This window comes from Bombus pyrosoma, linkage group LG14 (assembly GCF_014825855.1).
Source record: "Bombus pyrosoma isolate SC7728 linkage group LG14, ASM1482585v1, whole genome shotgun sequence".
Classification (NCBI taxonomy): domain Eukaryota; kingdom Metazoa; phylum Arthropoda; class Insecta; order Hymenoptera; family Apidae; genus Bombus; species Bombus pyrosoma.
The window spans coordinates 6,471,500-6,482,160 of NC_057783.1; the positions used below are offsets into that span (position 1 = coordinate 6,471,500).

Sequence of the window (10,661 nt, forward strand, 5' to 3'; positions counted from 1 at the left end):
CATTAGTTCAATTATTTCTTATTTTGGAAAGAATGAAAAAGTAAATGAACTAAACGAGAAAGGTAAATACACAAATACAATATATATGTATTGGAGCATTGTATATTTCATATCTTTAATGAGATTTTATTATTATATATTTGCAGGAGAGACTCACACTTATTTTAGTCTATACCTTTTTTCTTTGCTATGGCTCTTCCATCTATATAATGTTCATGCACAGATGTCTTTATTTTGTTTTTAAATATATGCATCTCTTATACGTAATATATTTTTTTATTATCATCGAGTACTTAGTTTTTTTTTGTTGTACAACCTACATATCATTTATGTATAATTTATGTTTTTTATTTTTCTTAATACATCAATTTCTGTGTTTTAGGAGGCATGCTTTATAGATTGTGGAATATGATTTGATCACTTTACAAAAAAATGAACTCAAATGAATTCCATATACATAATTTCCAAATTACAATAAAATATAATAGTGCAATCGCTGATTGGCAAACAAAACAAAAAATCTAGTTCGTATGTTTCTTGAGATTGCACAAGTTCATTTATCTTAGAAATACGCTTAACAATACCGAATCATTGCCGGTCTTACTCCAGCAATAGAAATTTGGCTAAAGTATCGAATTAATAAAAAAAGAAATAGCTGCTCATATAAAATAACAAAAAACCTTTCATCATGCGTAGACAAAACCTATTTCACGCAACATATTGTGAACGTATAATAATCCACAATCGTAGAAAGCACACCGCGTACACCGTGTATGTAATATACATCAATTATATTCCTATGTTCAACTACGCATACCCGCTAATATCTATCTTAGATTTCCTTTTATATTATAATATACTTTGCGAAGTATATATTATATTTTATATCGTATCAGCACCATTCTACGTTGAATTTAGTACATGTATAATAATTGCAATTAAACGACTCGTCTTGTTTTTAAACACGTTTCGTTTCACTTGTTAAATCAGTACCAAACTGAACATAGAATTGTACCTCTTTTTTTTGCTTTTGTATTACCTCTCGTTATAGACGTATATATTTATATATATATATATTTATTTTATTTATTTATTTAATTAGGTATGTATACGTGTATGAAATATGCGTGTGTAGTGTGTATATGTGTGTGAGAGAGACAACATTAATGCACTTACACACGGATGCTTACACACGTAAACTGTCTTCTTTTCTCATGTTCTCTGTGTTTTCATCTTGTTTTCTTTTTAACTTGCACGCAATAATCACAGCCACCTATCCAGATACGCGCTCACGCACACCCAAATACGCACCTATCGCACTCGCATTCCATATACCTTCGGTATACGTTTTTTATCTATTTTCGTTCGTTAATATTTATAATATATATATATATCTATATGTATATATTTATATTTGTATATTGCTGAGATATCTTCTTGTGTATTATACATAGAAATAGGTGCCGAAACGAGCTGCTCTGTTCCTTTTTTTTTCTTTTATCATTTTTCCATTTCGATTACATATGTATAATATCGTTCTTTTTTTATTTATTTTCTTGTACGATCATAATAATTAATGAATAAGAAAAAGGGGGACATGCGACTCGAATGCCGTATGCGATGTTTCCACATTTTGTTTTATTTTTTATTCGCACTTACTAAACTTCGTTTTCGTCTTTACCATTCCTTTTTTTGTATATCTCCTTAAAATCGTCCTTGCTTCTAATTAAATTCCCTTTCCCGAATTCCATTCTCCTAACAGCATACTTTCACACTTTCAAATTCGCTGGGTGCTGGTTTTGGGCCGTGCTGGGGCCCGTAAATCAATAAATAAATAGAGGAACAACATTCTTCAAACATCTTTTTTTTCTTATAACAACATTAGAGGCTCTTGGAACGTAACGCAACAAATGTTCAACAATACAATCACGAAAACAAATAGAAGGCACTCTTACATTTTTTTTATCAACAAATTAATTTCTTTTCGTAACGACTCACGGGTAATCTATATGCGTCCTAGGCCTTTGTCGTCTCATCTACGTGTCCCTCGAATTATATTTCTCCCTTTTTTTTTTTTGTTTCTTACTCTTCCGTTCTGTTTATTCTTTCCCTTTTCTCTCTTTTACATAAACCGCTATATATTTCGCCGCGACATCTAAATCACAGCGCCGCACAAACCTTCGGTTCGTTATCATTCTTCGTTTTCCTCATTTAAATAGACAATAATAGCTACAATATGCGAGATATGAGATAACACATTTCTCGTTATAGATAAAAGAAATTTATACGTTCATAACAATTAGGTAGAATATTATTTAACCTTTTATATTATAATAATTTAATTATTGTTATTTGCTTGGAAGCTCACAGCCGACACATTTATTTAATTCATTATTACATACTTGTTTTTTTTTGTTCTTTTAAAGGTATATCTTTTTACCGTATTCGTTTTTCGGGTATTTAGGGCATCTCTTTTTCTCTTTTTTCATCGTTTTTTTTTGTAACAGCTATTTTTACGACCATCTGTCTTTTTCTCCTTTTTCTGTTTTTTTGTTTCTTTGTTAAGTTTTAAATATTTCTTCCTGCGTCTTTCTTGCGCGGATAACTTGTCGAAAAAAAGAAGAAATGTAAATCAGTATATTATTATTTCTTTTTCTACTGTGGCGTCTCGAAATTGCGTGAGAATGAGTTATATTTTGTTCACGGTTACTCTAATTAAACTATAAGTACTGGTTTTACCATCAGGTAGAAAATCAAAACTGAGAGATGTGGCAGTGCCTTGAGCAACCGTCTTTTTTTTTATGAAATCAACTCTATTTCTGCCTCCCTATTACCCTCCGCTTCATCGTTATCGTTTATCGACATCACTACCATTTTTTTTTTCTTTGAACACATAACAAATCGCTCGTCTTTGTACGATAATAACATATTATTTGTTGTTACCATATTACTTCCTTTTTTTTGTATGTTTTCTTCTGTCCTATCATCTGTTTGTAATCCATCTATCCTACTCTAGCCTTGCTCGTGAGATTCAATGGTTTATCGAGCCTATCGCGCATAAACGTTAAATACTGCATATATAACATATATAGATTTTAAATAATGTGTAGCATATCTGTATTATCTATTATGATAGAATTGTTATCATTTTTTCTTCTTCGTCTCTTTCGTTAAACATTTCGGTTTTTATTTAAAGAGATATATATAATAATATAGCTTGACTTCGAATTTTCTCTTATTTCCTTTGTTTCACGTTACTCTAATTATATCTGCTCTGTTCGATAGATACGTACATACATATATATGTAGGTACATATACACATCCACCTGAGTATACGTATATATGTATTTACATATATATAATATATATTAATCGTATATATTGTTTTCTTTTCATAACTAATATAATAATCTTTAAATATCGTATATATATTTTTATCTTATATATATATATATATAATATATAATATATAATATATTCTTTTATAAATGCTTAACAATTTAGTACATTTAATAATTTACCGAAGAGCAATAATTTACATTTACATTTATGGAGATTTTTTATCTAGTCTGCATATTTTCCTCGTTCTTTCCTTTGTTTCCATTTCCTTTTCTTACTTTTTTCTATAGATTTGGGATTGAGATCACAAGAGAATAGAGCAAATGTGTATTTTCGAATGTGTTCAAGTTCATTCGCATTCGTGCTGTCTATGCAGATTTTTTTCAAAATATATTAATTATTGGGATCGTTCGTGAATCGACACGTCTCTTTTAATTTATTATTTTCTCTCTCTCATACGGCTTCGAAATCGGGATGCATCTATCTACCTACCTAACTATATCTTTATCTACCTGTCACTAACCTATTATATTAAACACGTACGTATCGTTATTACACGTACTGTTAGGACCGAAAGAAGAAGAAAGGGAGGAAAAACGAATCGAGCCTGTGTACGCATACGTGTTGTTATTAATGTATATCGAGAGAACGAATTTTAAAGGGTCAGAGCTTGCATCTGATGGCACGCGTCGCTCAGCTGACCTTGGTCGCCAGCAGGATGACCCGGATGAGTCCTTGGCGTTCCGGGCGGTGTTATCGGCATTCTTCCAACGCCTGGTGGAGCATCACCGGCTCCTCCAAGACTATCGTCCGCTACTTTGTTACCGGCCTGTATTATTCCATTGACCTTGTACTTGTTCTGCCGTAACATCGTTGTGGTAGCTGCCTGGGAATTGGAATTCGCGTACTTCTCCGTCGGTTTTCTGCTTGCGGTTAACGCAGGAGCGATGGTGTACCGACGTTGAGCGTTCGACTGTTGTGGCTGCTGCTGATGCTGGGACGGGGCTAAGGATGGCTGATAGCGGTTTTGCGCTGGATTGTAGAACTGGACCTGGGAGGTGGGTGGTGACAAAGTTGGAAGGGGTCTTGTCATGGGCGAATACGGCGCTGGCGGTGGGCTCACCGGCTTCTCCGAACTACTATTCTCCGTCCCTTGCACACCCTGTGAATTACTATTCTCGTTTTCGATATTAGTCACGTATTTATCATTTGACTGACTATTGGAATTGTTACCTCCATCGGTTTGTCCGGCGATCACCCCGTTGTTTCTATAGTTCGTCGTATTTTTACGGCTAGGATAGTTACTCGGTTTTGTCGCGTTCTCGAAATACTGATCACCGCCGCTATTAGTCTTACGGCCGTTCGCGTAATCGAAACTCGCCGCTGGATTAAACATTTTCTGTGTATTCGTGCAACTATATGGCTGACCGCTGGTTGTATTCGAACCAAACGATTTTTGGTTGTAATTCTCTGATGACTTTTGTGCTACGAAGGAAGCCGGGGAGCCCACGTTCGAGCCAACCGCCTTTTTGCTATATTGCATGGAGAATCGCGAACTCATTGCCGGCGTCGTGTACTTATAGTTTCCATCTATGTTACTATGCTTGTACGGTTGAGAATTCCCTACATTTTGAGCTCGAAAGAATGGATTCTGATGAGACAACGCGATCCCGTGATTCTGCGATTTCGAATAGTTATTTTGGCCGTTCATGTTCCCGGATTTCGTGTAATCTCTGGAATTGAAACACTGATTCTTGTTCGAAGAATCGAATAACTGTTGTGATATTGACGGAGGTGTCGGCAACAGGCTGGTACCACCGGATGCGTTATGAAATGGAGATGTATGCGTGTGAGGAATGTAAACGGCTGCCGGATGATACACGATTGCCCTGCAATGCATCTGATTGCCACTGCAATCGTCAGTTTCATTTAAACATGTCTGGGAACTGTACAAGTTAGCGGTGTGTATCGCGATTGGATGATAATTGGTGTAACGACCGGACATGGGAAATTTCACGGGCATTAAGGACACCAAGGGTGTGGCTGACCCTGAAGCAGCCTGTGTTTCACCATGTGCTTGCTCCGAGTGGCTTGATGTCGAACGAGAATCCTACGATTTATTTCACAGATGGTAGTTTTCCGTCCATTGCTTGGTTCTTTTCTTAATTAATCAATATAATCGATCGATTTACATGATATGTATCATGGATACATCTCTATACACGCTAATGATGTTGCATTTACACTAGCATGAAACAATTAAGTCATCTCAGTATTTAGATTCCCTTTTCAAAGAGATGTTTTCTTATATCTTTAACAGTTTAAAAAATAATCGCGTAAATGTAGGATGAACCAATAGCCACAACTGTGGTTGGAAAAAGATTATGGTTCTTCTTTGTTTTTAGATACAATGCAACCTTTAAAATTTACTACAGGAAAGAATAAATCAGAATTAGAGGAGAAAACTATTATAATTATTTACGTAATTTCGTATTATAATTTTACAATTATCACTTATAATTATTATTAGAATTAATTAATGAAATATTGTGACTATTGATCTACCTTATAAAAGGCTTCCTTATAGTCTGATAATCATTAAAATTTTTATACTATATTCTATGGAAACCTATTATATATTACTAAAAAAAAGAGAAGTAAAGATAGTGACTTACCTCCTGAGGAGCAACCTGACCATCAGACGAAGACGTTTGTTGACATGAGGCATCAGTAGGGAAAAGTAATAGTTGCTGATCGGTCAATCCCATGGATGCATGCGGTGGAGGAGGTGGATGGGGCCCAGCTGCGAACGGATAATAAATGTGGTCCATCTGAGGAGGCGCAGGACCTGCAGGCACCGGTGGATGATGATGCGGCGGTGGAGCGGCAGGAGGATAGAAATGCGTTGGCGGCGGAGGGGGTAAAGATGGAATTGGCTGTGGAGGACCCGTTGGTGGACTGGTCGCCCCTGTGCCATTGTTACCACTTCCGGAATTACTGTTACCGCCACTCGTGCTGTTCTGCGAGTTGTTCGTTGGATACAAGTACTGATGAGCTCCGGCGGCGACTGCCCCTGCATAACACTCGTACTGCACAGAAAGAAAAACATCATCGATCAGTTAATTATTCAAAGAATATACCGGGATGATCTATCTTTAGAATAAAAGAAAGAAGAAAATATCGTACATTATATAATCATCTTGTACGTTGATCTCGTTTGGAAGTACTAAGATCAATATACAGGTTACAAGATGAAATCTGCTGTCAATTGATGTTTTCAGGACACTCAAATACAAAATACTTTACCTTAACATTTTGTGCATGCCTATAATTTAAATTATACATTTTATACTTTTTATCTTTTTTCGTCTTTTAAATAGAAGATTACTACATAGTAGACAATGAATGTCATACATGTCTCTTTCCATATTCTCTGCGCAATATAAAAATACAACATATAGAACAATGTGAATGAAGAAGTCGAAAGATACATAAATGCGCGCTTCAAAAGGTGAATATGAAATCATCAATAACATTATGCTGTAATACAACACATTATACGAAAAACAACATACTTGTGACATTTTGTACGATAATAAAATTCTTTTTATTGCAACATAAGCACAATAAATGTGTACTTATAGACTAGATGGGAAATTTACATTCATTCATACGCGCAACTCGTATGTGAGATTATTAATACAAATCGTTAATTATGTGAAAAAAAGATAAGTGGTGCATGCATTCTGATAGGCCATGCAGAAGTCCAACAAAGAAAACGCACAAAGATAATGCGCTGCATGCTAGTCACTTAGCATAGACCATGTACCTTTAGACCTCAATACTGTATAGCGTCGAGAAGGACGTAAGTAGGCATTTGCTGAGGGTTGGGTAGAAACGCCGGTGGTATGGCTTCTCCCATCAAACCATTTGTCTGTCAAACCGCAACCGATTTATCGTTTAATATAAATACAAGCTATACCCATAGACAATTCATATGATAGGGCGTGAACAAAGGACCCAAGATTAAAAAGGAGTTCAGAGAAAGAAGTCGGCATAGTCTATTATCTGTTATGTTACCTACCGGCATAGGCGAATACTGATATTGTTGTGGCATGTAAAGAGATGGAGCAGGACACGGATACATCACAGGCGTGAAAGTTTGATGACCTGTAGCTTGTGGTCCTAATTATCGAAATCAAATCGTTCAATTAACATAAACATTTCGATCTTCTAAAAATTACGATCATGGTTTTTCGTGAAATTTACCGAACACTCCAGTAGCTTGATAAATAGTTGCTGGATCGGTCGGTGGAGCAATTGGTGTTGTTGGTGTTGGAGCTGTTGTGTTATAAAATGTCATGCCATTTTGGTATGTCAATCCCATACCTGGTAAAAATAAAAAATTTCATATAATAAAATATTTATGTAACTATAATTAATTAATAAATTAAATTTATAACATTACAAAATATAATTACACTAACCATTTGGGTAATAGTAAGTACTAGTAGGCACAGAGGGTGGTGAGCCAGAACCACCATCCAAAGATCTATTGAAAGGTTGTTTTTTAATTGCAGGTGCTATATTTAATTTTCTTTCCCTTAATACAATGCATTCAGACTATAAACAAAATAATTTCACATTACTACCATGGTTGTTATATCTTTAACTACTAAATATATTAAACATATGTATTACAAACCTCTTGCTGAAGTCTTTTTGCTTCTTCCTCAGTTTCAAATGTAACAAATCCATAACCTTTGGAAACACCAGCTCGGTCAGCAATTATTTTTGTAGCCTTTACATTGCCATAAGAGGAGAAAAGCTCAGCAAGTTCTTCTACACTGGTATTAGCTGAAATACCGCCTACAAAGATGCGATTTGGAACCAAGGTACCATATTTTGGTGCAGCCATTGTGAGACTTGTTGCTGAGGCAGGGCTAGAGGCTGGACTAGACCCCTCAGTACCACCCGTTGATGCCGAACTCTAAATAACATGACTAATATTAAAACAACGCAGCTAATATATATGTAGAATGCAAGGATATAATTAAAAAATAATGAAATAAATATAGAATATCTATGTTAGAATATAGTTGTAGTATACAAAAATTTTATATCGAACACATTCGATTATAGACATACCAAAAATTTACTAAGTGATAAAATAATAAAGGGTAAAGTAATAATAATAAATAATGTAAAAATAAATGTAGGCAATAAAACTTTATATTTTGTTATAAATTATGTGCTTAATTAAGTTACTATGTAAATGTCACATTTTCCGTGTATATGTTACTCATTAAGAAAATAGGCACGATCCCGAAGTAACTATGAAAACTACAATTTCCATAATCATTTGTACACATATACAAGACACCCAAATATCAATATGAAACTAATCGGACTGTCAGTGATCTGAAAGCCTGCATCCAAACAAAAACAATTGGTTCGTCAATCCGTACATTATTATTGTTCATTTTTCTATAACGATAAATAAACGTAGGTTATGCTAGATCGTTTCACTATACAAAAGCATCGGGGACGAACGTGAAGAAGCGTGCCGACAATACGCGTCGAAATCGTCGATGCGATGGCATTTACTCGAACGTTACCTAAAAATATTGACAAGCGACAGAACTGTTCGCCTAATAGCTAAGATTCGAAGCATCGATAACAATGAATTAATAGGGGATTATTTGACAAGGACAACGAGGCTAATACGCCACTGTCTCAAGCAATGGTAACGTCACCTTCGTTAATGAGAACGTACTCACGGTATGAAAAATGAATTTTGTCACAGGGTTAGATGCAAAATCTTCGCGTATGAATGCTCACCATCTTCGCGATAGTCGGGCGTGTAAATGAGTTTGTCGGCCGTGAGGTTGTCCTAGCAGCTTGAAGGTACCCTGGCCTCGCACGAGGTCACCTGGGTGCCCAGGGACTGCCAAGGACCGTTGCAACCACTTCAAAAGGACTTCCAGCCTCCGGCGAAGCTGCTGTTCCTTCTCGCTAAACCTCCAAACACTACAGACACTTTTACAAGATGGCGGTCATACGCGCCGTTCAGGGCGCTAATATTCCAGATTTTAAATTCTCGATTTCGTCAGACTGACGCGACGGTCGAGATCCTCCGCCTCGTCGATACGTGTTCGTGCACGTTCCAAAATACAGAAATGAATATTTTTAATTTCTTAAAACTTAATAGAATCTATATATATATATAATATGATATATTTGTTACATTTGATTTAAATAATAGAGGTAGGATTTTAATTTTATATAGTACAAATACTCTCGTTTGATGGAAAATTATAGTTATATAGTTAAAAAATTGATATTACTATAAAAGGAAAGGGAAATGAATTTAAAAACTTCTTGGAATATAATATATTAAAATATGTAACATCATGTTTTTGATCAATACGATTTGAGTTTTCTATATTACGTTTGCCCTTGTTAGGCAGAAAATTGTAATTTATACACGTAGTTAGAAAATCTATATTGCTATAAAAGCAAAGAAAAATGAAACTTAGATATTTCTTAAAGTATAATGTATTAAAGTATGTAGTAAAATGTGTTTATCACGCCCGATTCAAATTTTCTAAATTACGTTCGCTTTTTGATAGAAATTGTAGTTATATATTTAGAAAATTTATATTGCTATAAAAGGGGAGAGAAATAAATCTTCTAGGAAATTTTATAAAATATCATATATTGCAGTACATTATGTATGACGTTTGTCACACGTGACTCAAATTTTCTAAATTATATTCGTCCATGTTTGGTGAAAATTGTAGTTATATTCAGAAAATTTATTTTTAACGCCGTAGTTTTGGAACATATAACTATTGGTAAGTAGTATATAGTGGAACTGTCATACGTAGTCGTATAATAAAATTTCAGTGTTGGATGAAAGAAGTATTGAGGAAGATGTAAATATTAAGTTCCCGTTTCTTCAAGACAGTTTACGATATTAAAAAGTTTAAAATTTATTATTATTAAATAGTTTAATATTTCTCATATGACATATGTTATATAATAAATTAATTTAAGTTATAGCCTTTTCAGATCCTTTTTATATAAAATGAAAAATATAATAAACATCGCTGTTTATTATTATTTTCTTTTATTATTTATTTAATATACGATATTTTAACTGTATAGCACTGAGAAAGATAAGAATTTTCATTTTTAAAATTTTTTAAATAATAATTTTTATCCATTTTCATCGATTTACAAAATTTACCATATTTTCGTCAATTTTGAAGAAATACTATGAAATTTGGAGTACTAATTTCAACAAGATTGGAGCATT

At 34.3% G+C, this 10,661-nt stretch overlaps 1 protein-coding gene across 2 annotated transcripts; it reads right to left on the reverse strand.

Moving 5' to 3' along the window:
- Window positions 1-84: 84 nt before the first annotated feature.
- LOC122575226 (atrophin-1-like) lies at window positions 85-9,398 on the reverse strand. 2 transcript variants are annotated; one of them, XM_043743901.1, is made up of 7 exons: window positions 9,182-9,398; window positions 8,046-8,330; window positions 7,828-7,963; window positions 7,610-7,729; window positions 7,425-7,525; window positions 6,016-6,429; window positions 85-5,450 (listed from the first exon to the last, which is right to left on the reverse strand). In XM_043743901.1, the coding sequence occupies exons 1-7, from the start codon at window positions 9,182-9,184 to the stop codon at window positions 3,996-3,998; spliced, it is 2,514 nt and encodes an 837-aa protein (XP_043599836.1). In that variant the 5' UTR covers window positions 9,185-9,398; the 3' UTR covers window positions 85-3,995. The 2 variants fall into 2 exon arrangements, with proteins under 2 accessions (XP_043599836.1, XP_043599837.1); XM_043743902.1 differs by having other exon boundaries at window positions 8,046-8,343.
- Window positions 9,399-10,661: the final 1,263 nt, after the last annotated feature.